Source organism: Petaurus breviceps, unplaced genomic scaffold, assembly GCF_028583685.1.
Source record: "Petaurus breviceps papuanus isolate PSGF00001 unplaced genomic scaffold, PetGlider_PUasm1.0 80, whole genome shotgun sequence".
In the NCBI taxonomy this organism is placed as follows: domain Eukaryota; kingdom Metazoa; phylum Chordata; class Mammalia; order Diprotodontia; family Petauridae; genus Petaurus; species Petaurus breviceps.
In genome coordinates, this window is record NW_027186540.1 from 20,411,801 (window position 1) to 20,439,402 (window position 27,602).

Genomic DNA, 27,602 nt, shown 5'->3' on the forward strand with positions numbered 1-27,602 from the left:
TTTGCTTTTTTCTTTTTTAAAGAAAGGTTTATTAAATTAGCAGATAAGGTGAATGCCACAGACACTGTCAAATGCTGTGGTGAAATTTAAGTCATACTATCTTAGTAGAAAATATGCAAAGAAATGAGCTAGAGTACAGCATTATTCAAATGGAATCAAAACTTGTTGAATGACCTGACCCAAAGAATAATCATTATTGGGTTAATAGTAACATGAAAGTCTCTGAGAGCCTCATGGACCTGTCCTTGACACTATTCTGTTTAACAATCATAGGCTAAACATATATTTACACAGATCATACTGTTTATTAAATCTGTGAATAGCACAAAGCTGAGAGAAACAGACAGGTAACATGCTGGAAGACAAAATATAAAAGGACCGACAGACTTAGAGTGTTGTTCCAAATTAAGTTAAAATGAATTTCACTAGGGACAAATGTTAAAAGTTTATACACCTGGAGTCAAAAACTCAACTTCACAAAGTGCAAGATGGGGGAGGTACAGCTACATAGAAGCCCATCTGAAAAAGATTTGGCATTCTGGTGGGTCACAAGATTAATGATTCAACAATGTAATATGAAGAAAACCAATATTAAGGCCTTGCTTAGCCACGAGAATGTATGCTTAAGGACATGGACTGGCTATTTTATGTACTTCTATTTCCTAAGCTTAACACCATGGCTTGAAACTCAATGAGCTTAGTTTAATATTTTTAAAAATTCATTTCAAATACAGAGGGATTTACAAGTTAGTTCAGTCATAAAAATTAAAGCACAACGTGCTCCTAAAACTAATAAGCCAGTCAACTGGAATCATTTGGGAGGGCTGAGCTTTTCATGTCATTCACCATCACTGAATATGGGAGGTGCATTTTAAAAGCCAATATAAAAGGAGAAATGGTTCATTTCTAAATGGTCACTCTAAACTCTTCAGTGAGCACACAGTTTAAAATGGAACCACTATGAACCTGAGCAACAACTTTGAATGGAAGTGGTATCAGAATAGTTGTCGTGTTTTCATGTCCTTCCTTTGGTGTCAATATTAACAAATTATTCAAATGGGCAAATGGCAGTAGAAAATTTGGAAAGAAAGTCAAGTCACATAAAGAATTAAGTACCAACTATGTGCCAGGCATGGTGCCTTTAAGCATGGACATAAAAAGGCAAAAAACAGTCCCTGTTGTCATGGAGCTCACAGTTTAATGGGTGAGATAAAGAGGAGACAATCTCAGATGCAAGGTATTAACATTTAAAGAGATCAGACATGGTTTCTTGCAGAAGTCAGAATTTTTAACTGGCCTCTAAAGGAAGTCAGGGAATTAAGAAGGCAGATAAGGAGTCAGTAAAAATGCACAGTTGGGAGAGTGTTTTGTCCAAGGAACATCAAGAAGGCCAATGTTACTGGATCACAAATGACCTGGAAAGAGTAAAGTATGATAAGACTGTGAAGGCTAGAAAGAGCTTTAAAAGCCAAACAAACGCAATTTTACTTTTGACTCTGGAGATATGGAGTCACTGGAGTTTACTGAAAAGCATGAGTCAGGGGACAGTGACACAGTCAGACCTATGCTTTAGGAAGACCAATTTGAAAGCTGGGTAGAAGGAAGACCTGGAGTGAGAAAAGACTTCAAGCAAAGAGACCAGCTAAAGAACTACTGCAACAGTCTTTGAGGTGATAAGGTCCTATACCAGGGTGGGTGGAGTGTCAAAAGGACAGAAGGGAGAATATATACAAAGAGATGAATCCACTGAATACACATATGCAACAGCTAAATAACTTATCTCACTTCCAAACAAGGATTTAAGAAAACCTTTCCCTCTAACTTGCTTAAAAAAATCCAAACAAAACAACTTTTTTATTAGACTCAAGACATAAGATTCCCTGATAAAGTCAAATGTACTGGGTCCCTCCCCTCTCAGTAAGCCTCTTAACAGAGTGATTTGTATTTTAACATCTTCAGTCACTAAATGTTTTCTTTACTCACTTTCCGTAATATTCAATATTTTATAACCTCTTGCAGCAGCCCAATTTTTAGCATACATGGCACAAATTAACATCTCTACCAAAAGGATTACTGGGAAAACAATTTAAAGACTAAATGAAAATCTTTCAGTTTTCTTCATTTCTTAGCCATGAGTATGGTCTAGAAATCAGGCCCAAGCAAACCTGATGACCCCAGGGCCTTTCTATACTAACTGGATAACCTCAAAACACCTTCGTTGTCTAGGCAAAGATCTAACCATGCTTTCTTCAGTGCCTAGCTATCTTCTCAGAAAGTAGCCTTTCTGTTGTATGTGAAAGGCCCTCCCATTTAAAATTTAATCTTTACAATAAAGCGAAGCATCACCCTATTAATCTGCCTGCCATATAACTTTTTTTTCCACATGCCAAAAGTGACACATTCATATAATTTCTATTTTTAAAACGTATTCCCTGAAAATAGCCCACTGTAATCTGGGCCTGAGGTCCTTGCTGCAAGACTATAGTGTAGGTAAGATTATATCATGCTAAAGTCCTCCTGCTGCTTCTAGGAAAAAAAAAAAAACATCCTGGGAATGGTATAAGATATGACTGCATTAGATTCAAATAGCAAACCCTGCATAATAGCTGAATGAAGATACAGTGAAATTTAAGTGTATCACCATTAACACTAATGTGATAAGTGGGCCACACTACAGAAAGTAATAATTAGTTTACATACCCTTCCCATTTCAAATTCTCGACAAGCCATTACAATGATCTTAAAAAAAAAAGAATATATATATGTCAATTAAAAGCACAATTTTACACATATAGAAAAGCATAAATTTGGGACATTTTCTTCTCCCTCTGCAAATATTCAACTGATATATTTAAATATGCACAGATTACTAAATTCAATTTTATAAGAAAACTATCAAAATCATACCTTAGTAACAATTCCATTTATTTTAATATCTTGGAACAGATTAAAATACTCTAAATAGCCATTCCATTTATTAGTGATACAGGAAAAACTGATTTCTTCTAAAACATAAACTATGAAAATAAGTCTTAAACTGCTAACTAATCTAAAACTGTTACTAGAAACAAATGCACCAAGAGATGTGTGAGGAATATAGTAAAGTTAGCTACAGATCAAAACAGCAATAATAAACTGCAGTTTTATCTAACTTTAATGTAATTTTTAAGAATTCTTTCTGATTTTTTACACTATTCTAAAATAATGCTTTTAAATCCAAGCACCAGCAATATTAAATATTTTCAATAATTTCCACAGAATTTTCTAAAATTAGAAAGTATGATATAATTACATTTCTTACATTATTAAATTCTTTCCTATGAAGAACATGAAAAGAAAAAAAATAATAATGACTAGAAATATCTCAAATTTCAGCGAGCATTAGGAAAATAAATGAAGCTTGAAATGTCTTAATAAACCTGTTATTTAAAGTCAAATTTTAATATAATATAGCAAAAGTACACTTGAATAAGAAAAAAATCAACTACAATCTCTACATTTGGAGAAACATGATAATCACAAAAAGGTATCTCTGTGGTCTTAGTTTCACATAAATCTCACCATTAATTATTATAACAGATTAGGAAACAAATTACTTACTACAACATTGTATTCCCATATCATCCTCCAAAAATCTATAACTGTATTTGCTAATGGTCCTTGGGTTGCAACATAGGCTTTTGGCCCATAGACTCCCTAAAAAAAGTAAAAAGCAAAATTCACATGCAAAGGAATATTCATTTCTAGATGTCAAAAATGACTCCCACTTCTCTTGTAATATATTTCCAAAATGTTTTCTCATGCTGACAGCATATCATCCTTCTAAAACATGTTATTAAACATTCATCTAACAGATAACAGAACCTCAAAGTTCATGCAAACATCACTCTCGTTTTATATGAGGGTCAAGAGGCGTGGCATGATAAAACAACTTTTATAACATGGGAGTGAATGGTCCACTAGATGGCCTCTAAGATCTTCTCCACATCAACACAATTCTTACTCATTTTAGCCCTTCTCTCAAGTTAGAGGAATCAACAAAGAATATGATAAAAGCAAAGGTGGACCAACTGACAAACAATATTTTTATGTTCAACTTCGAACAGAGTACATTTTTAATATGCCAGAAGTTATTTAAAAAACTAATTTTATATATGCTGATAACAAGAACATGTAATGAAAAGAAAGTTTCCAAATCAAAACAGAATCCAACCCATCACTAAAATTTTTTTAAATTACTTACCATTTTAAATTAAGGTTTCCAGGTTAAGCCCTAAAATTTCATCTTAAAAGAATTCCAACCGAAAATAAAATGTTACTTGAAGTATTTTATATATTGATTTAAAGAATACTAGCATTTATAAATGATATAAAATACAAAATAGAGAAATGAAGATAAAACTATTTTGACCAAATGAAGTTTTCTGCCCAGACCTGAAATTTCATTAATGTAGGGAACTACTGATGAGGAAACTCCTTTTATCAATGTAGATCAGCAACTACTTGCTGCTACAGCTTCTTCCAGAGGTTAAAAGGATTTGGTACTGAGTCACAGGGATAGTTATGTGTCAGAAGTAAGACTTAAACTCACCTTTGGAGTCTGACTCCAAAACTGGCTACTATGCAATACTTCCTCTCTTTAAAAGAGCCTGCAGTTCAGATAGTCACCATAAACCAAAATAATTTTTCAAGCAGGCATATCTGATTATACTAAACAAAGTCAATAATTCAAAAAAGCTCTAATTGCTTCTGTTATCTACCCCACAGGGTTCAGAAGATCAAACCAAAATACATGTGAAAGTGCTCTGCAAACCTTAAAGTGCAATGTAAATACAAGATATTATTATGTGTTAAAGCATACCTTAATAAAATTCGCATTGATGTAGTCTGAATCTTGGGAAGGAGTCTTTAGAGTCAGCTTAACTCGGCTGTGATCAACTATAAAAGAAAAGATTCCAGTAAATTACTTCCCATTTTACCTGGCAGCATTTTTGCAAACACAATTTGACCAAAATAAATTAAACAACTACATTAAAAACTAAGTCAAACAACAATGTAGCTATTCCCAGAATAATGGAATGATGAAAATGGGAATCCTGAAAAATACCATATTCCCAAAATGCTTATTGGTAAGAAAATGAAATAATTTAACAATCCAAATCACCCTGTTTTTTATAACATACCACTTAAATATTTTTAGTTAATGGAACCAAAAATCTAATAAATTATAGTAAGATAAAATAAACCAGGAGGCAGTTAGGTGGGTTGAAAAAGCTGTGAAATGAACTGGAGAAGGAAATGCCAAACCACTCCAATACCTTTGCCAAGAAAACCCCAAATGGGGCCACAAAGAGTTGGACACAACTGAAATGAATGAACAGATAAACCACACTTATGGTAGGAACTCCACTACTATTATATTAAAGGTGACTGTCAGCACATGCTTTATTTCAGTTTGGCCTAATTAGCTAATAACATCTACTGATAGGGTGCTCTAATGCCTAAAAGGTTGTTTGAGATGGGAAAAATATAAATTTCAATTATTACTTCAACTTCTCCATGGTGGTGAATAGGATGTGGCAAACAGAAGACAAAAAAGATGGCCCTCCTCATTTATACAAAGTGCAACTCTACACTGGTAACGTAGCATCTGGTTAGAAGTTAGCCTGTAGTACTATCATCATATAAATTAATGGCAAATTATTATTTCATTCACAACCACAAATAAAGTTTTATCATTCTTTCTTACACAATGGCAGTAAGACACACCAGGGATAGAAAAATGTTAGGGACAGAAAGTTTACATGATGTTAGTGGGTTCTTTAGGATAATATATTGCAAAAACTTTTCTGTGACCTGAACCTGCAATTAAAAAAGTACAATTTCACTGGGAAAATTCCACTAAAATTTTTATCTAGTGATTTCTGGAAAAGGAAAATGCAAAGTGCATGAAAGGTATGCTGACAAATAGAATGAAAAGATCTGAAAAGAAATATAATTTTTAAATCAATCATTTCATCTCCTCTACTGTTCTCAGGAAGGTTACATTTCAAGAAAGATGAATCTTCAGCTATTTCTCCATTAATTTCTTTGTTCATCTACCTCCGATAATGCCTCACCATTTTTATTTAAATGACTATCAAATAAATGTAACATCTTTCTTCTATTTCCCCCTTCAAGAGCCATAACTACACTTAATCTATTAACTATGAAAACTGACAAAATGTTGTGAATCTAGTAATGAATTATTCAGTTACTTCAGAGTTTACCCTTTATACCTTCAAGTGTAACTGCCTGCAAGGGCGCCATTAGCTATTTTCTTCATTATATACTACATTAGCTCTGCAATCAAATCAAGAGCACGGCACAGGTTAAGTTTTTTCACCTATTTATATCATATCCCTCAGCCCTTGCACAGTGTCCATTATATCAAGGAGACAAGAGAAAAACAGCTGGTTTTCAGTGTCTTTGGGGTCCCTTCCATATTATTCCCCACATTTTCACATTCCCTCCTCTGAAGCATCCTATATATTTCGTTCTTATGCTTTCTCAGATTATTTGGATGACTAGACAAATGGTCAAAGTACAGAGTAAGAATACTTTTGTTTTTGAGGGCACAAAGATATTTTTATCAACAACACAGATAAAGACATTTATCAGATTTTCAAGGGACACAATTTAGGCATAGAAGTAAAATAAAGATTTTGAGCTCACCCTATTCATCTGTGAAATGAGGATAAAATTAGGAGACTGTATCTCATAATGTGAAAAAATCACTTTATAAACTATAAAAGCAGAGCTATGTAAACATATTATCAAGACAAGCTTGATTTTAATCTGTCATTTCATTAATTTCTAAGAAAGCTGCCTGATCACTAAGAGATTAGTTGGCTTTTATAAAGGTTACACACAACCAGTACGTATCAGAAGTAGAACTTGAACTCAGAGTCTTCTTAACTTTGAGGAAGATTATTCAATGCCATAATGCCTCAAGATGAAAAATATAATGCCCTGCATAGAGGTTTCATAAAGGCTTAAAAAACAAACTATATAAATATAACAACAGGAGATATGACTTGAGTTCACATGAAAATCATTTGGCTGACCGACAAGATTCATGAGTCAATAGAGTATGATGTAGCTGTTCAAAAAATATTAATGCCAAGTATAATCAGAATGTTAGTCCCATAAAACTAGCCACATATCCTGGATTATATAAATTAAGGCTGTTAGTTTTAACATGAGTAATGACAGCCAAGGGTAGTGTTCAGTGGAGTGATAAGGATAGCAAATAAAATGCGCAACCTAATATTCTACCAACATGAACTATTTAGCCAGGAGAAAAGATGACTTAGAGGTCACATTACTTGAATTTTCTTTAAACAATTAGACAAGTATTCTGCCAAACATGCCAATTTATGTGGCTCTATAAGGGTGATATATATATATACACACACATACACTAGTTACTATAAGGCATATCCCTGCTATATATAAGGAAGAGCTTTTTCCCCCCTAACAATTGAGGGGTCTAATTAGTTCCTTTTTACTCTAAGTGTTAGGCATCGATAAAGACAGACAAACAGATATATCTACCTACATAAAATCAAGAGACTTTCTAGGAGGGAATTTCCAGTTTCAGTGTGAAATTAAACTAGATAAATGAGCTTATATTCTATCAATGGAAAACATACGAAAGAACAAAATGTATACAAGTTAAATAGGATGGGGGCAATGGAAAACATACGTAAGAACAAAATGTATACAAGTTAAATAGGATGGGGGTGGTGGGGGGAACAGCAGGGAAGGGGCCAGAGAAAGTAGCAATTGTGAAGATGAGGAAGGTTCTCATGTAAGAAGATGGTAAATGACTTGAGTTTGAAAAAATCTAGGGATTCTATGATGTAAGTAGTGAATATATTCTAGTCATGCAGGACAACATGGGGGGAGGGGAAGGGGGAGGCCATGAGGTAGAGGAGGGAGACCAAGAGGGAGCAAACATTGACACTAATATGGTTGGACCACTGATTGCTTTTTTTTTTTGGCTTGGTTTGGGGTTTGGATTTTTGGAGGAGGAAGACAGGGCAATTGGGGTTAAGTTACTTACCCATAGTCACGTAGCAAGTAAGTGTTTTTTCATGTGTTTTTCATGTGTCCCTTCCCCTTCCCCAACATGACTAAGGTGGAAATCAGATTTGCATGATTTCATGTGTATAACAAGGCAGCTAGATGGCACAGTGGATGGAGTGCTAGTCCTGGAGTATAGAAGACTCATTTTCCTGAGTTCAAATCTGACCCCAGATGCTTACTAAGTGTGTAACAATGTGCCAGTCACTTAACCCTGTTTGCCTGAGTTTCCTCATCTTTGTAAAATGAACTGGAGGAGGAAATAGCAAACCACTCCAGTATCTTTGCCTATTAAAACTCAAATAAAGTCATGAAGAGTTGGACACAACTGAAAAATATGTATAATCAACATTTTTTTCTTGTCTTCTCAATGGGAAAGGGAAGGAGTGAAGGGAGAGAAAATTAAAAATCTCCCCACCAAATAACACACAGATGACATTTTTGAAATTACATATTACTATTGATTTTGGAGGACAGTTCATGATGTCAGATTGATTTTCAGGAAAAACAAGGCAACATATTCCTACAAACTATATATTGAAAAAACAACAACTGGGGAAAATTTATATTGTGCAGTCATTTCAGTGGTATCCAACTCTTCATGACCCCATTTGGGGTTTTCTTGACAGAAATACATACTGGGATATTTTGCCACTTCCTTCACCAACTCATTTTATAAATATTAAACTGAGGAAAATAGTGTTGTTACTTGTCCAGGGTTACACAGCTAGTAAGTGTTTGTGGCCAGATTTGAATTCGTGAAGATGAGTCTTCCTGACCCACTGCACACCTAACTTCCCAAATGGAAAATACATTTCTCCTCAAATATCATTTTTAAGAGTTCGTATTTAGGGGTGGTTAGGTGGCACAGTGAATAAAGTGCCGGCCCCAGAATCAGGAGAACCTGGGTTCAGATCTGGCCTCAGACACTTAACACACACACACGCACACACAAATAAAACCTAGCCGTGTAACCTTGGGCAAGTTACTTAACCCCAATTGCCCTCCAAAAGGCAAAAAAAAAAAAAAAAAAGTTCATATTTAGAAAACCTGCTAAAATTATTTTTACCACTAGATGGCAATAATATGTTGTTGGTAAGGCAAAAGACTAATTCTATTTATTATTTTTTGGAACCTGCTGGAAAATGCCAAATGCTCTAAACCAAATATACAGGTCTTTATCAGCCCTGGTCAAGATAAGAAAAATGTATAGTGACAAAATAGAGACTGACTATATATACCTTCACTTCAAACTAATCATGTCTACTAGCTAATTGTTAAAACAAGCAAACCAATAAGGGCCCAAGAGCTTTAAGGAATATGGACCCTCAGAAAGTACCTACAAATAAGAGTGTGAGTTGGGAGACCCAAGGAGGGGAGAGGGGAATAGGGGTTAATGTCATAACATTAATGATGTTATTAAACATTATAATCTGTACCTTTCTAATGATCTGAATCACTAGAATTCAGCAGAAACAAAGTATATTGTATTGCTATATAAAACACTGTAGTTGATTCCTGTGACAGTTTTGCAGATTCACTATCTTTTTTTATCTTTATCTCTCCTTTACAAATTAATCCTTACAGACATAAATTAGCACTTCATCCACCAATATAACATAGACTATCTGATGCTGAAGATATTCATTCAGACTTAAAAGTGACCTTTTAATGGGTTTTAACCCCAACTCCCCCCATAAAATGCAGGAATCTGCAAAAATATTCTCCTGTTCACAGAATATGTAAATCTAAACTATTTCCTCTCAAATTTCCAATTGTTAAAGGAAAAAGATCAACAATCTGAACAAAGGGCTATATCCAACCTAAGGAAAAGGAAGTCCTGATAGAGTGGGATCACTAACACATTTAGAATATTACAAGGTTAAATACTGACATTCCCAAATTTAGCAAAGAGGAATGATGGAAACAAAACGTTGCTTTATATCTTCTAATTGCTGTGTGTGTGTGTGTGTGTGTGTGAGATCTCTGTGAGAAAGGAAGTTTGGGGCTATAAGTAATATAAGCTAGATCCAAAGAGTTTTTGTTTAGGAACTGTCACAGGAATCATTTGCAGTGTGTTTTATGTGCCTATACAATATACTTTGCCTTGGCTAAATTCTAGTGATTCAAATCATTAGAAGGGTACAGATTACAGTGCTTAATAAAATCATTAAACCATGAAAAACAACACTATCAGTAACTCACTATCTGGCAAACAGAAAATTCTAACAAAAAAGACAATAGAAAAAAAACCCCAAAGTATTGCATTTCTTTTAGTTCCCCAGCCCTCAGTCTAACTCCTATTTCTTTTTTATTCTAGACATAAATGTTTATTTGCATGGTTGTATTAGATGTTACATGGAAAATACCACAATCAAAAAATGAATGAAGTGAATCTGATACAGCATAGTGGACAAAGCAAAGAAATTGTAATCAAGAAGATGTGGGTTGAAATTACAGCACTCATTTACTGGTGCTTAGTATAGTGCCTGGCATATAATAGGCGCTTAATCAATGTTAATTGGATGGTCATAGGTAAATCACTTGATTTTTATCTCACAGAGTTACTGTGAGGCTCAAATAAAATACATAAATTGCTTTTCAAACTTTAAATCACTGTCAGTTATGCCAAATTACAAATTTGTTTCCAAATTCATTATACTTGAATTCATTATAAAAAATAGACAAATGTTACGAAAAATAGTATGCCACCAGAGAGTTTGCTTTTCACAATGAGTTCCAAGGTTTTCTTCAAAGTTGAAAATCAATTTAAACAATCTGGTCATATCACTTAAAAAGTACTATTTCCAAATACTGATTGTGTAATGCATTGAAGAAGTTAAAAGTAATGTGATATACACTTATTAAGTATCCATTATTCAAGTATAGTAAAGTAGCTGTGGTATAGTGGAGAAAAAAGTGCCTTAAGGAAAGTCTTGATTCAAGTCTTTGCACTAGTTGAGTAAACTTCCTTATTGGTAGCACCTTACAACAACGAAATCGGAAGTATGGTCTAAAAAAATGAGAATTTTTAGGTACACTTAGTGAACATAAATTTCTTATTTTTATGGCTTGTTTCATTCATATTAATAATCAGAAGGTTAAACAATGTTCTATTGTGAAATCTTTCAAGGAACCTTGTATAATTATGATACATTCACAGAAGGCATGTTTTTAAAAGGTCAACAAACCCTTATGCATTATGCTCTTCCAAACCAAATACTTCTTTTAAACATCAAACTTGAAATAATGTGTGTCAGATAGCATTAGTGGCAAAGTCTAAATCAATGAAGGATTCCTTATAAATGAAGAGGGCCTCCAAATCACAAAAATATAGATTAGAACTGAATTTAGAATAGAATGTTGATGTTGTCTAGTCCAATGTCAGAATTATATAGTTGAGCAAAATGATGCCCAGAGATGAAAGAGACTTGTCCAAATTTATACAAGTGGCAGATAGAATTTGAACCAAGATCCTAAACTGTAATTCCAGTAATTCCTTCCACTGCATCATAAAGATATGCTACTTTTTTGCTGACCTTTTGCTAACTGCATCAAGCCTTACCTAAATAAGATCCACAAACTGTAAACACCGAGTAGATGAAGAATTTTTAATATCCAAATTGACATAAAGTTCTAAGTATAACTCACAGCAATGATCAATGATCAAGCAGCACTTATATCTGATGATGAACTGAGTCCAGAATCAATCAAGTAACTTTGTTCAATACAGTAGGCTTTACTGACTTTGGAAAACTAAGCAATATCATAACCCTTTAAGTTTCCCTTTGTACAAAGTTCCTTTAAAAAAAAAATTATTGGGAGGTGGAGCCAAGATGGCAGTGTAAAAGCAAGAAAACTCTGAATGCCCCCTCCATAACTACCTCAAATACCTATAAAAATGACTCTAAACAAACTAGGGCTACAGAACCCACAAAGTGACAGAAACAAACCTCCCCCTGAAGATAGCCAGGCAGGCCTGCAGGAAGGGTCTACCACAGAAAGCTGGGAGCCAAGCCCAGCCCTGCCCCACTTGAGCCTGTGATTTTAGCCTCAGGGTGGCCATGACCAGCCCCAGCTGGAAGGACTTCAGGAAAGTGGATCACCAGCAGCTGTGGTGGTTTCCAGAATTATCAACCCATAAATGCCAAAGACAAAGTGAGAATTCAGTGTGAACTTTGTGGGAACAGCGGGTCCAGGAGTACAGTCCAGCTCTGCCCCCCAGAGGGAAAAGCAACTGAGGCACCATGGACACCGAGTGGTTGCTTCGGAGCTCCTGGCAAGCAGATTGTAAGGGGACCAAGCAACCAGTCTGAGGGGTAAGTGCTCTTGCTTTAACCTGCTTGGATCTGCATTGCAGTATAGGGTGGAGGTCCTGGGGTGCGTGACCAATGTGCCAGAGCCAGTGGAGGCTTCTGAAAGGGCACCCAACTTATAGCTCCTGCAAAAACCCCAGCGATTTGGGACAAAGCTCTCCTATCTGGAAGCAAAGTTCTACTATGGCAAAAAGCTCAAAAGTCAAATAACTGAGTGGCAACATGAGCAAGCAAAGGAAGGAAGCAGAGCAAGCACAGCAATCCAACTTTGGATTCCTTTTTGGGGGACAAAAAGGCTCAAAGCATGGAATGGCAGGAAGACAACTAAGTCAGAACTCCTACACCAAAAGCTTCCAAGAAAATATCAACTGGTTACAGGCCATAGAGGAGTTTAAGAAGGATTTTGAAAACCAGAGAAGTGGAGGAAAAATTGGGAGGAGAAATGAGAATAATGTAAGAAAATCAGGAAAAGAGAGTCAACAACCTGACTGAAGAAAATAATACCTTAAAAAAACAGACTAACTCAAATGGCAAAAGAAGCTCAAAAAGCCAATGAGGATAAGAATGCCTTAAAAAAAAATTAGCCATCTTTTTGGTGATGCTGTATGGATATAAGTGATGGTCTCTGAGTAATTCAAGTTGAAGGTCACCCAACATAAAGGCATATGGTATGTGTGAAAAGACAGAGCATATTATCAATAGTTTGTGTGCTGCACCACTATTCCTTTAGTGTTAAAGGGTCTAGAGGGAGGTATCCAGCATAACGGACAGACCCTCCATGAAGGTTTTACAGGAGACCATCAAAAAGAGTGGAACAGGATGAAAAGGTGTGGGCAAGGCTTCCATTCTCATTATTAGAGCAAGTACCCTCACTGATGATATGAAATCTAATATTAAGTATATGCAAAGTGTGTGCTAGGTCCTAAAGAGATACACAGAGAAAAGACAATTCCTGCAATAAATATGCTTATAACTCTATATCATAGATGAATTTTGTATATTCATCTATGATATGGAGTTATAAGCACCTTTAGTGCATAATCATGAATATAAAATAAATATTTTTTTAAATATTTAAATTTTTAAAAAATATTTTTAAATATTTAAACACAAGAAAGATACCAATGATATACTGAGACTTTTTAAGGACAGATAAATTCTGAGTGAAGAGTACAGAAAAGGACAATTAATTGTAATATTAATAATAGCTAAAATTTATGTAGTACTTTATAAATATTACCTCTTTTGATCCTAAAATCCTGAAAGTAGGTGCTATTAGTATTCCCATTTTCAGATGTAAAAAATGAGGTTACTGACTGGCCAAAGATCAGAGAACTACTCAACAACTGAGACAGGATTCAAATTAAGTCTCTCAACTCCCAAGGTCAGCACTTTGTCTACTCTGCCATAATCTCCCAATGATTTCAACCATGGTAATAAAGAATTGGGACATTTCTTGATTAGGAACAAATGGATAGAGGCCAAAACTATGAGATACAGTTTACAGAAACTCAGTCTTTTAGTTTGTCTAAAGTGAATGCTTTATTCAGGTGAGTAAAAAGAAGTTATACAAGTAGATTGGTACCAGAGTTTGGAAAGCCTTGAATTCCAGGCAATGGAATCTGGATTTCATTAGGCAAGAAGAAAGTTTTTTGTCAATAGACTAATCTTTCTTATCCATATATATGTCATTTTAGAAGTGACTGGAAAAACGAACGGGAAAGGAGAAAGAGAAAGTGATGAGAATGAGCTATGAGGCTACTACAAATAATCCAATCAAGACAGGATCTGGACTGGGGAAGCAGGAAAGAACAAAGAGAATGACAAGCTTTGGGTCACAGGTAAATGGCAGAAAGGTGGTGCAATTAAGAGGAATAGATTCAATAGAGGCATAATTTTAAGTATGGTAAAGAAAATTCATTTTTCTGTGCATTAAACTCTTTTTCTAAAAACCCTTTCTTCCCACAACTGCCTGAGCAGCAGTTCTTAATGTGGGGCTCCTTGAACTTTAAAAAAATAAATTCTGATATTCTCTTAACTACTTCAATATAATTGCTTTCCTTTATAATTCTATGTATTTTATTTAATGCACTTAACATTATTCTGGGAAAGCGTCCATATATCTCAGACAGCTAAAGGTATCTATGACAGAAAAAAGTTTTAAGAATCCCTGACCTACAGAGAGGCTCACTGGCTTTCTAATCATCAATATCTATTCCTCTCTAAAAGATAAAAACATTGTCCATCTCCTTTTATTACTATAGAATGATCTTATAGGGTTATTAATAAGAACTAGGAGTAATTAGGTTACAGATATTGAATATATCTCAGCATGAATGACTAAGAAAACTGTATAAACAATTCTACTTTTAAAAACACCTTGTGGTCTTTCAGAACGCTTAAAAATTCAATGAGATAAGCATTCTATCCTAATAGACAGAATGGATAGTAGGTCCCCATAAATAAAATTAACCAAAATTGTTCAGAAAAGCTACATATACAGGCAGGAGCTAAGATGGAGTAAAAGCAGGAATCTGTCTAAGCTCCGGCTCCAACCACTTCAATACCTGTAAAATATGACTGAACAAATCTTAGAGCTACAGAATCCACAAAGTGACAGAGAGAAACAAATCTCCCGCTGAAGGCAGCCCAGCAGGCCAACAGGAAGGGTCTATCACACCAAGGTGGGAGCTAAGCACAGTCCCACTTGAGCCACCTAGGCCCAGACCCTGGGTGGCCCTGACCAGCAGCCCAGAACAACCAGAGCAGACTTCAGGAGGGTGAATCACCAGCAGCTGTGGCAGTTTCCAGACTTCTGAACCCATAAACACCAAACAGAAAGAAAAAGGCCAGTGGGAAACTCTGTTGGAACTGAGTGACAGAAGATCACAGTCCAGCCCCTTCCCCCAGGGAGATGGTGGAGGTGTGGTGGCTGCAGCTGCTGGCGGATGGCTGCCTCCAGTCCTCCCTGACTGCAGATCGTTGGTGGACCAAGTGACCACTCAGAGGATAATCACTCTTCCTCTGACCTGCTTGAATCTGGATCGTGGTCTTGGGTGGTGATCCTGGAGTATGTGACCAGTGTGCCAGAGCTTGTCAGAGCTCTGACAACATCTGCGAAAACCCTAGCAATTTGGGACACAGCTCTCTCCATTCTGGAAGCAGAACTCTACCATGGCAAAGAGCTCAAAAATCAAGTAATTGATTGGCAAGATGAGCAAGCAGAGGAAAGCACAATCAGACCATAGGATTCTTTTTGGGGGACAAAAAGGATAAAGACATGGAATCAGAAGAAGTCAAAGAACTCAAAACTCCTGCATCAAAAGCTTCCAAGAAAAAATATGAATTGGTTACAGGTCATGGAGGAGCTCAAAAAGGATTTTGAAAATCAAGTACAAGAAGTGGAGGAAAAAATGGGAAGAAAAATGAGAACGATGCAAGAAAATCATGAAAAGTGAGTCAACAACCTGCTAAAGGAGACCCAAAAAAATACTGAAGAAAATAACACCTTCAAAAATAGACTAACTCAAATGACAAGAGACCCAAAAAAGCCAATGAGGAGAAGAATGCCTTAAAAAGTTAAACTGCCCAGATGGAAAAGGAATTTCAAAAACTCACTGAAGAGAATAATTCTTCAAAATTAGACTGGAGCAAATGAAAGCTAAATAACTTTATGAGAAATCAAGATACTATAAAACAGACCCAAACAAATGAAAAAATAGAAGGCAGTATGAAATATATCTCACTGGAAAAACCACTGACCTAGAAAATAGATCAAGGAGAGATAATTTAAAAATTATTGGACTACCTGAAAGCCATGATCAAAAAAAGAACCTAGAAATCATCCTTCAAGAAATTCTCAAGGAAAACTGAACTGATATTCTAGAACTGAGGGCAAAATAGAAATGGAAAGAATTTACCAATTGCCTCTTGAAAAAGATCCCAAAAAGAAAACTCCTAGGAATATCATAGTCAAATTTCGGAGTTCCCAGGCCAAGGAGAAAATATTACAAGCTGTCAGGATGAAACAATTTGAGTACTGTAGAAACACAATCAGGATAACTAACACAAGAGTCAGCACCTTCTACACTAAGGGATCAAAGGACTCAGAATATGATATTCCAGAGGTCAAAGGAACTAGGATTAAAACTAAGAATCACCTACCCAGCAAAACTGAGTTATAATGCTTCAGGAGAAAATATAGTCATTCAATGAAATAGACGGCTTCCAAGTATTCCTGATGAAAAAACCAGAGCTGAACAGAAAATTGTGACTTTCAAATATAAGAGAAGCATGAGAAGGTAAACAGGAAAAAGAAATCATATGGAACTTATTGAAGTTGAACTATTGACATTCCTACATGGAAAAATGATAATTGTAACTCATGAAACTTTTATCACTATGAGGATAGTTGAAGAGAATATATATGTGTGTATATATCTATATCTAAATCTGTATTATAGATATAGATACACACATATATACACACATATGTGTGTATGTATAGGAGGGTGCATGTATGTAAATACATGTGTGAGTGTGTGTATATATATTTGTACATGTATACATAGAGGGCACAGCATCAGTTGAATAGGAAGAGATGATATCTAAAAAATAAAATTAAGAAGTGAGAGAAGAATACAATGAGAAAAGGAGAAAGGGAGAGATAGAATGGGGTAAATTATCTCATACAAAAGGGGCAAGAGAAAACTGTTACAATGGAGGGGAAGAGCATAAAGGTGAAAGGGAATGGGTCAACCTTGCTTTCATTGAATTTGGCTTAAGGAGGGAATAACATACACTCATTTGGGTATCTTACCATACAGGAAAGTAGGGAGGAGGAGATAAGAACGGGGGATGACAGAAGGGAAGGCAGATTGGGGGAGAGGGTAGTTAGAAGCACACACTTTTGAAAAGGGACAGGGTCAAGTAGAAAACAGAATAAGTGGGAGGCGGGGTAGAATAGAGGGAAATATAACCTTTCACAATATAACTACTATGGAAACATTTTGCGTAACTTCACATGTACAACCTATACTGAATTGCTTATCTTCCCGGTGGTGGTGGGTGAGGAAGGAAGAAAGGAAAGAAAGAATTTGAAAATCAAAGTTTTAAAAACAAATGTTAAAAAAAAATTTTTTTACATGCAACTGGGAAATAAGATATACAGGTAATGGGGTACAGAAATCCTTCTGCCCTACTAGAAAATTGGTGGGGGGCAGGGGGGAAGGATATAAGACAGAGCAGATTGGGGGAAGGGGTATTCAGTATGCTTTCTGTCTTGGGGTGGGGGTAGAGGAAAGATGGGGAGAAAATTTGTAACTCAAAATCTTGTGGATAAAAATTTTTTTAAAAATACATTTTCATTGAAGAAAAAAAAAAGCTATATATACATACAAATGGGGTTAATACCAAGGTTGCACTATACTCTAGATTTCAGCTATTTCCCCCCACTTTTTAATCTGCTCACATTATCTAATATGTATGCATCCATAAGTCCATGGCTATGTGCCCCTGCAAGGTATTTGCCATCCATTCTATTTTTTTATATCTAGTTTAAAAGACAAAAAACTAAAACTAAAAAAACCCAGATAAATCCTTGAAATACTTCAATCTACTTGATCCTAGACCATCCTACTGGAAGAGTAAAAAAATTGAAAAAGTCAGACAAACTTTTTTTTTACGAGAACTGTTGGCTTTGGCATGGGATAATCATGTAAGCAAACTGCTTCTCCCAATACAGATCAGCAACCCGCCCAGCAATTATTTATTGTTATTTTACTATAATAAAATAAATTTATTATTATGTTGTTGTTGATTAGTTAAGTGAGGTGCCAATGGTCACACAGCTAGTATATGTCAGATGTAGAGTTTGAAACCAATTTCCTAGCTGAGAGGTCAACCCTCTATTCTCCGTGCCAAACTATAAATTGTACTTACTCTAGGTAAATTGTTTCCTAGTTCTTAGATATCATTCTAGTGGTAAGTATGAGTAAGAATTGACTACAGTATTTCAACCAAGAAACTTAATAAAAAACTGAAATTCCATGCATATTATACCAAATTATGGCTATACTACATAACCTGCTCTCCATTATTCAAGCCTACAAAGAGAAAATAGAAAATAATTTTAAAATCTTTTCTATTTGGCTTTGGAGGGTAGGTTCAAAGATCTACTGTAAAATATATTCAGAAATGTTTCTACTCTCAAACCTCTTGCTACTTCAACTTAACAATGAAGACTAAAATACAGTTGATAATACGAAGTAGTGGCAATCTTGAAGACACCATGAATAAGAAAAAATAAACCAATAATTTGCAAAAGACTACCCTGCAAAATAAGGAAAATACCTACTATTTTCCACATCTCCAAAGTTTATTTTTGAAAATTTGTAAATATACTTTGCTTTTCTAACTGAAGGGCCTCTAAAGAATTTCACAAAAGAATTTTCCCACCAAAACTTTGGTTTTTGGCTTTTTAAAAATTTAGTACCAGGCCAAAGAAAAAGGAACCTGTATGTACAAAAATATTCATAATAGTTCTTTTTCTGGTGGTGGTAAAGAATAGGAAATTTAGGAGATGTCCATCAACTGAGGAATGGCTGATCATGTTATGATATATGACTGTAATGGAACAGCATTGTGCTTTAAGACATGATGAGCAATATGGTCTCAGAAAAACCTGGAAGACTTACATGAACTGATACAAAGCAAAATGAGTAGAACTAAGAGAACACTGTACATAGTAACAGCAATATTGGAATGATAATCACTTGTGAAAGACTTAGTTACTCTGATCAAGACAATGATCCATGACAATTCCAAAGGACCCACAATAAAAATTGCAATCCAACTCCAAAGAGAAGTGATGAACTCTGATTGGAGAATTTTTTCACTTTCTCAATGTCTTGATTTTTATTGCTTGGTTTTTTGTTTGTTTTTTTTACAACATGACTAATGTGGAAAAATGTTTTGCATGACTTCACATGTATAACTGATATACTGTTTGCCTTCTCATGGGGGGGATAGGAGAGAATTTAGAAATTAAAATTAAGAAATTAATGTCAAAATACATAAACTTTAAAAGAAATTTATTATTAGACAAAAATTATTTTGTAAACAAAGACTAAAGAATAAATGTTAAAAGCATATTAAAAAACTTAAGCAACATTTCAATTTGGATGGAACTGTCCTAACACTGTACTTCTTTTTTAAATTTTTTAAGCTTTATTAACTTCTGATTTACATCATTCATTTCCGCCAGATTTTGAGTTACAAATTTTCTCCCCGTTTTACCCCTACCCACCGCCCCAAAATAGCAGTCCCATAGGATATCCCCTCCTCCAATCTGCTCTCTCCCACATTTTCTCCCATACCCCTTTTGACTTTTCCAGTGGGTCTCTATGCCTCAGTGCCTGTATATCTTATTTCCCAATTATATGTAAGATGGTATTAATAATAGTATATATACACACACTATATATATACATATATATTTGAATATTTTATTTTAAAACTTTGAATTCCAGATTCATTCCCTTCCTGCCTTGTCACCCACCCTTACTGGGAAGATAAGCAGTTCAGTATAGGTTGTACATGTGTGGCTAATGCAAAACAATAACATAGTAGATATATTGTAAAAGACTGACTATATTTCCCTCCCTCCTATCCCACCTCCCACTTGTTCTATTCTCTACTTTGATCCCGTCCCTTTTCAAAAGTGGGTGATTCCAACTTCCCCCTAACACTGTACTTAAAAGACAAAAGCTTGAATATTTGCCTAATCTAGTCATTTTAAAACAACAGTAAAAGAAATTAGTGAGGCCACAAAAACAATTAACACTTGTATTTGTTTTGGCAAAAGACAATTCAAACTTACACGGTAATATGTCTTTGTATCTGTTCTTTTTAACATTTTCTTCTTTTTCTCCAGTGGCTGTTGGATAAATTTTTTCTGTTCTATATTTAGTGGATAATCGTCTTAGTCGCTGGGGGAAAAAAAAACACAACATTTAGTCAAATATCTTCGTATTTGAAATATTTAATGCATTTAGAAAATTATTTACTAAAGTTCTACAGGATTGTTGCAGAGCTGGGTGCTAACAAATGCTTGTAAATTCAAAATATTCTTTTCACCCTTTCCCACCTTCAAAGAGTTGACAGTTCTCAAAGTAAATCTAATTTTATAATACAAAAGGAATTAGAATTTTTCCCTACAAAACTCTAAAATGAGGTAAGACATTCAAAAATAAATCATGATCAGATTTGAGTTTTCCCTATGCAAGATGTAAAGATGCAAAATACATATAGAGCTTCCAGGATATATGACCAGAAAAGAAGATTGGCAGGTTGTATAGCTAGAATGAAGGATTACAGATCGACAGTGTATGTTGATATTCATAAACACATGAAGACTATTCCTTGACTTTTCCACTCTTTCACCCTACATTTGCTATCAGTCTTGCTGATACTTTCACAACATTTCTTGAACCTGCTGCCTCATCTATTTTTAAAATTTTTTTTCTTTCCTTTTTGGAGGGCAATTGGGGTTAAGCGACTTGCCCAAGGTTACACAGCTAGTTAGTGTTAAGTATCTGAGGTCATATTTGAACTCAGGTCCTCCTGACTCCAGGGCCAGTGCTCTATTCACTGTGCCACCTAGCCGCCCTTGCCTCATCTATTTTGTAACAGCCTAACTGGGTCTTCCTGTTTCTTGTCTCTCCCATCTTTAATCACTACCACCACACTGATGTTCCTAAAACAAAGATATGACTCTGTCACCATTCTTTTAATATTTTTCCCCCCACTGGCTCCCAATTACCTCTTCAACCTAGCATTTCAAGTCTTCCATGATTTGTCTCCCATTTTGTATTATTTGCCTCATGTACACTGTCAATATTTATCAAAGTAGACTACCAGGTATTGCTCATAAAAGATATTCCATTTTAACCTTCTATGCCTTTTGCCCCATATCTGAAATGCACTATATTCTCACTTGTACCTCTTAGAATCCTAGCTTCATCAAAGGACAGCTTCATTACTTCCTATACAAGGCCTTTTGTGATCCCTTTAAGCTGGAAGCAATCTCTACTCCTCCCCTGAAATTACTTTTTGTCTCCTTGTCTATGAACAGGTTACAGTCCCTAGTAATAATGTAAACCCCAGGAAGGCAGGAAGCATTCCCATCTTAGTCTCTGCACCCTGGTTCTATAGCTGATGCTTAGCACAGTGCTCTGCACATCAAGGAGCTTAAAAATGAACTTAGAACACTACATTACTGAAGATTTTTATGGAAAGGCACTGACAAGATGAGACAGCACGATGTATTATTGGAAAAAAAAAATTCCTCCATCCATAATATTATGGATCCAAAGTAACATGAGTGTTTTCTACACCACTTAGCATAGTACACCGAACACACTTAAGAAATAAATAAGTTGGGGGTTGGGTGTACAAATGGAATAAGACGTCATTTTTTTATACTCAGTAAGAGTTGGAATCACAGCATATTTCAAACTCAGTAGTACAGGTTTACAATGTATTTTCCTCACAATAATTTTGTAAGGCTGTTGTACAAATATTACCTTCATTTTTTTATATGTTGACAATGAAATTCCCCACTCAACAGTAGTGCTCAAAATTGTAACTAAAATGTACATCCTCTGTATCCAGTCCAGTGTTCTATTTCCAACACTAAAATGAAAATTCTATGTCCAACTTACTTCTCATGAACTACTATTTGTCTTCAGTATCCCCAAATTGCTTCCAATTAAAAATAAAACAAAATCTCACCCATATCTGAAGGACAGAATTTACTTCTTAAATTCTTTAAATAATAAAAATTACTTAAAAGCACTATGAAAAAATGCATCCTTTCATATCTCTTGTGAATTCCTGACAAAGACCAATTCTGCCTATTCACTGTACTACAGAAGCAGTTTGTGGGTTAGTGACAATCCCTTACCACATATGGCAGTAGGGATGTTCTTTGAGCTAGAATATTTCTGGTCTGTCACTAATAAGACTCCCTGCTTTTAGAAGCACTAAAAAGTTAGCATTTTAAATTGTTGAAATTCTACTCAACTATATCCCTGAAATTCAATTACATTCAATTCCTACTTCCTTTTCTATTTAAAGATATATTGAAAGTACTCTGATTAAAAAAAAAATTTAAATTTATTTGATGCCAGGAAGTCAGACTACAATTTAACTTTTTTTAACCATTCTTTCTTTTCTTTGGTATATAAATGTAAATAACAAAGAATGTCCACTAGTTTCACACAAAGAATGCAAATAATTGGTTATTTGCAAACCACAGTAATTTACTATATTGTACTTCATGTATCTTTTCACTGTAGTTAGCATACATGACTTTCGCTGCTTTGCAAAATTCCATTTGCCTGAAAAAGTGTCTATCCTGGATAAATGGAAAAGTAAAACCCTCATTTTAATACAATCCCTCATTTTAATACTGCTTCTGTAAGGGACAGGTTAGTTCTTCCTCACCACCTCTGAAAATTACATGATGGTTAACTGTTAAGAGTCTAAAATGTTTCAAGGACAGAAACATTCCTTTACTGATTTTCTTTCTTTTCTTCAACTCACCATATAAATGGAGAAAAAAAGCCAACAGATGCATAAACTCAGATGTGAGATGAATGCCATCTGCTAGACTGTCAAGAGATTTTTCTGGACTCACCCCTGACCCCCGTCCAAAGAATACAATCATATTTTTAAAATTAATAAGATGGAAAACCTAACTACCATCTTGAACTGAATGGGAATAAGGCCAATGTGAAATTTCCTACATTTGTGATCTCCTATGGTACCATAGTTTTCAAAACACACTAATGAACACATTTATAGAAAATGTCCAAAAGGAAAACAGAAAAACACCAAGATACAAATTCATGATTTAATTCAAAAATATTTGCAGGGTTTCTATACACTAAATTATTATTTCTACACTCTTTTTGCCTTCTTACAAAAAGATACATCATTTCTGAAATTTATTTTTTCCATCAACATTTTCTGGAATTTTACGTAAGAATATGTCTAAAAGGGTATGGAGGGAAGAACAATAACAGAAAACATTCTCCAAAAAAAAAAAAAAAAAGAGAGAAACCTATCAATTCCTTTCAATGTTACTGAAAGAGGAAAAATTGCCCAATATATCGTATCATGCCTCATCTCCCCCCTCCTACCCTTGCCAAATAGTCCTTCATGGGCATAAAGTAAAAGTTCTCAGAAACTCAACTGTTTCTTGTGTATAATAGGAAAGTTAATACTTGCTCTACCTCCTTCAACAAGACTGTTGTAAGAAAAGTTCAATAAAACCTTTAATTCATCAGTCAATAAGAGTTTATTAAGCATCTAAATATTTGGTCCCTCCTAATTCTAAAATTTTATGATTCTGTGAAGTCTCTTTGAAATGAGGTTAATGTGTGCAAAGGTGTACTATAACCCAATACTACATGCATGTGATCTGCTAGAACATAATCTAACTGATTATATATTCTATAATCCAGGGCCAGGGATGGTAACTGTTTCATTTCATTCCTTCAAAACATTTGCTGAATTTTGTTTTAAAGCAGACACTGGCATTAACTAGGTACTGGAGATACAAAGGCAAAAATAAAATAGTGCTCTTTTTCATTCTGGAGTTTATATTTTATTGGGGGGGGGGATGCACATATATAAATATATGTTATATACATGGCAGTTTTGGAAAAGGGCTTAGGGGAGGGGACAGGAAAGACTTCATGTGCTTGAACCTAGTCTTGAAGGAAGGGATTCTGTGAAAAGGGAGAGCACAGTAGGGAGAGAAGGGGAAACAGTTAATGCGAAGTTATGCATATGAAAAAGTATATGCTTTGTATATGGAACAGAACACTGTTTTGGCTGGATGTGAGTACCCACAGGGAGAGTAATGTGCAATGAGACAGTAAAAAAGGATGGGGTCAAAGTTATGAAGAGCTGCAAAAGCTAAATAAGACTTTATATTCGATCCTATAGGCAATAGAGAGCCACTGTAGTTTAGTGAGTAAGGGAGTTATATAGTCAGATCTTTAATCAGTTTGTAGGATGGGGATGGGCTAGATTGTTGAGAGACTTGAAGCAAGGAGAATAATTAGGAAATAATTGCATGCAATAGTCCAAGCAAAAGGTATTAAAGGCCTGAACTAAGGTTGTGGCTTTGTGAGTCGAGGAGCTGGATATGTTGTGAGTCCAGGAGATGTTATGGGGGTATAAAAAACAAGATTTGGAAACTGATTGGATTATGTCAGATAAGAAAAAGGAAGGAACTGAGAAACAATCTGAATTTATGAACCTGAGAAATGTTATGATGGTGGAGCTCTAATGAGTAACATAGAAATTCAAGAGAAATATGGTTTGGCAAGCGTGGGAAAGATAATGAGTTCCGTTTTTGTACATGCCAGGTTTCAGACAGCTATGGGATATGCAGATTAAAATGTCTGATATAGGCAGATAATCAGTGATCCAAGTCTGATGCTCAGGACATTATAGTTATAAACAGATCTAGACATTATCTGTAGAGATAATAGTTAAACCTATGAGAGCTCATGAGGTCACTAATAGACATTGTAGAACAGACAACAAGAAGGTCCAGGACCAGAATAGCCAAATTAGAAGTGAGATAAGTAGGACAATCATGAAAGGAGAGTCTCATGAAAACCCAGAGAACAAAAATTATCCATTAAAGGGAAGCCAACATGAAACGCTGCAAAGAAGGTGAGGAGCATGAGCATGGAGAAAAGACCATAAGATGATGCAATGGAGTAATGAGAGGCTGCATGGGCCTTAAGGTAAGGCAAGATATGGCTTCAAATCCTACATTTATTAACACTGTGACTCCAGGGAAATCAAAACCTCTATCTAATTCTTCCATTTAAGGGGTTTGGACTCGATCAAATCAACAAGCATTAGTCAGGCACTGGTGGTAAAACTTAAGAATACAAAGAAAGGCAAAAAACAGAAAAAAACCCAGCTCTTGAGAGCTCAGTCTAATGAAGGCAGGGATGTGCAAACATATATAAACAAGATATATAAAAGACAAATTGGAGATAATCTTGGAGAGAAGGCACTAGCACCAAAGGAAACCAGGAAAATCTTCTTGGCAGATGAAACCTTAACTTAGACTTAAAGAAAGTCAGGAGGCAGAGATGAGGAGGTTTAGAATTCCTGATACCACTGGGGACAGTCAGTGAAAATGCAGAGTCAGAAGTCATCAAGTACCCACAATAATACTGAGGAAGTTAGAACAGCTTTGAAACAAGTTCATTTTTGAACATGTTAGCTTTTAGGTGTATATAGGACATCCTGTTCTAGATATAAAATAGGTAATCAAGGATGTGAGACTACAGGTCAGTAGGGGGCTTAAATAAATAGATCTAGGACTCATCTGAATAGAGGAAAGTGAATACATGGAAGCTGATGAAATCACCTTAGAGAGATAATGTAGAGAGAGAGAACAGGGTCTTGGATAGAGCCTTACAAAACACCCACTGTTAGCAGTAATGACCTAGATGAAGATCCAACAGAGGATATCTCTTAGGTCCCTTTAAGCCTTAAATCTATGATTGTGAGATGCTTGGCTACTTTTAGAGAAAGCAGGTTCTGATGTAAGCGAGATTATAAAGAGTTTGAAGATTAAAGGTGTGTCCCAAAAGTCTTAGTGCAGTTTAACATTTAAATGCTTAGATCTGGCATTATTAGAAATAGTAATAGTCCTATAGTATTAATATAATAGGTTGCTAAATTAATGAAAATGGTTGCTAAAAAGTTGCACATAAATACATTTGTATAAATCATTTATTTTGAAATGCTATTTCCTCTTACTAACTTACTCTAAATGTTTAAGTCGAAGTTGTCTTTTATAAAAAATGGAAGACTGTTCTTTGAAAAGGAGTTAGGGAGTGAGGAATCTACAACCAATACCTTATTTTTAATAACTAAGAATTATTTGTGGCTTTATCTAGTTTAGAAAATAAATTCTAATCTAGCTCCAAACATATTATTACATAAAATATTGCACAGATACAAAATTTTTAAAAAGAAATTTCAAACACTATATCTATAAAGTCAGTCAGTCTGTGAGAATTTAAGTGCCATTTACATGCCAGGCACTGTGCTAGGTACTAGAGATACAAAGAAAGGTAAAAGTAGTCTCTGCCCTCAAAGAGTTCAGAGACTAATGAGGGAGACAACATGTAAATAAACTAGGTCCACACCAGATATAAACAAAGTAGATGGAAAGTAACTACAGAGGGGAAAGTACTAGCTTCTTAGGGAATTAGGAAAAGACGGAATTTGTATTGAATCTTTGCAGTAAGAACAGTTCCGAAGTTTAGCACAAAGGCTAACACACAGTAGATGCCTAATAAATGCTAGTTGATTTGCCTTCCACCTAGCAGCAACCATTTGGACCTCAAGTAAATTTTTTAAAAGCATCCTACTAGGAGGTTAAGGTGCAATGCACCAAGAAGTTCCATGAAGTCTTGAAAGCATTTTATTCGAACCATAAGGCAAGTCTGATGTACTTCTGGCACTAGAGCCCCTCAGCTAGGCAAAAGTTCAATCCACTTGGGGAAACAAATTCCAACTGCCCTAACTTTGTTCCAATGAGTCCTGACCCACCATGAGGTAGAAGTAAAAAAGGGAGAGCATTAAAAGCATAGGGTACAGTCACTGTAAATGCACAAAGATAGGAGATGAAGTGTAATATGCAATGTATATCAAATACTAGGCCAGTATAGTTGAAATCAGAGAACGCATGGAGGTGAATGAAGTATAAGAAGCTTAGAGGGGGAGAAAGGTACTGGATTATAAAGAGCTTTAAATGACAAATACAGAGCTTCATATTTGATACAAAAGGTAACAGGGATCCACTGGAATTCAATGAAAAGAATGGTGACTTATGCTTTAGGGGAAAAAAACTTTAGCAGCTCAGTGGAAGATGGAACGGAGGGAAGAGAACCAAGGAAGGGAAAGCATGGAGTGAGAAAAGCTGTCTGTGTAAATGGAAAGAAGTAGACATGTGAAAGGAGAAGCAAAGTAGAAATGACAATATTTTCCAACATATTGGATAAATGGGTTGTTGAGACTACAGATTTAGAGATTATGCCGAGACTGCAAGGG

The 27,602-nt window shown here is 35.3% G+C and overlaps 1 protein-coding gene across 3 annotated transcripts in view; it reads right to left on the reverse strand.

The window, feature by feature from the left end:
• LOC138176038 (tyrosine-protein phosphatase non-receptor type 12-like) overlaps nucleotides 1–27,602 on the reverse strand; it is a 140,265-nt gene that overhangs the window by 71,115 nt on the left and 41,548 nt on the right. For all 3 annotated transcript variants that reach the window (XR_011172149.1, XM_069106777.1, XM_069106775.1), the window contains 4 exons: nucleotides 20,323–20,431; nucleotides 4,862–4,938; nucleotides 3,601–3,696; nucleotides 2,701–2,739 (listed from right to left, as the gene is read on the reverse strand). Coding sequence is in view for 2 of the 3 variants with exons in the window: in XM_069106777.1 (XP_068962878.1) it covers nucleotides 2,701–2,739; nucleotides 3,601–3,696; nucleotides 4,862–4,938; nucleotides 20,323–20,431 (321 nt within the window). In the remaining variant the exon portion in view is untranslated. The remainder of the gene's footprint in view (nucleotides 1–2,700; nucleotides 2,740–3,600; nucleotides 3,697–4,861; nucleotides 4,939–20,322; nucleotides 20,432–27,602) is intronic.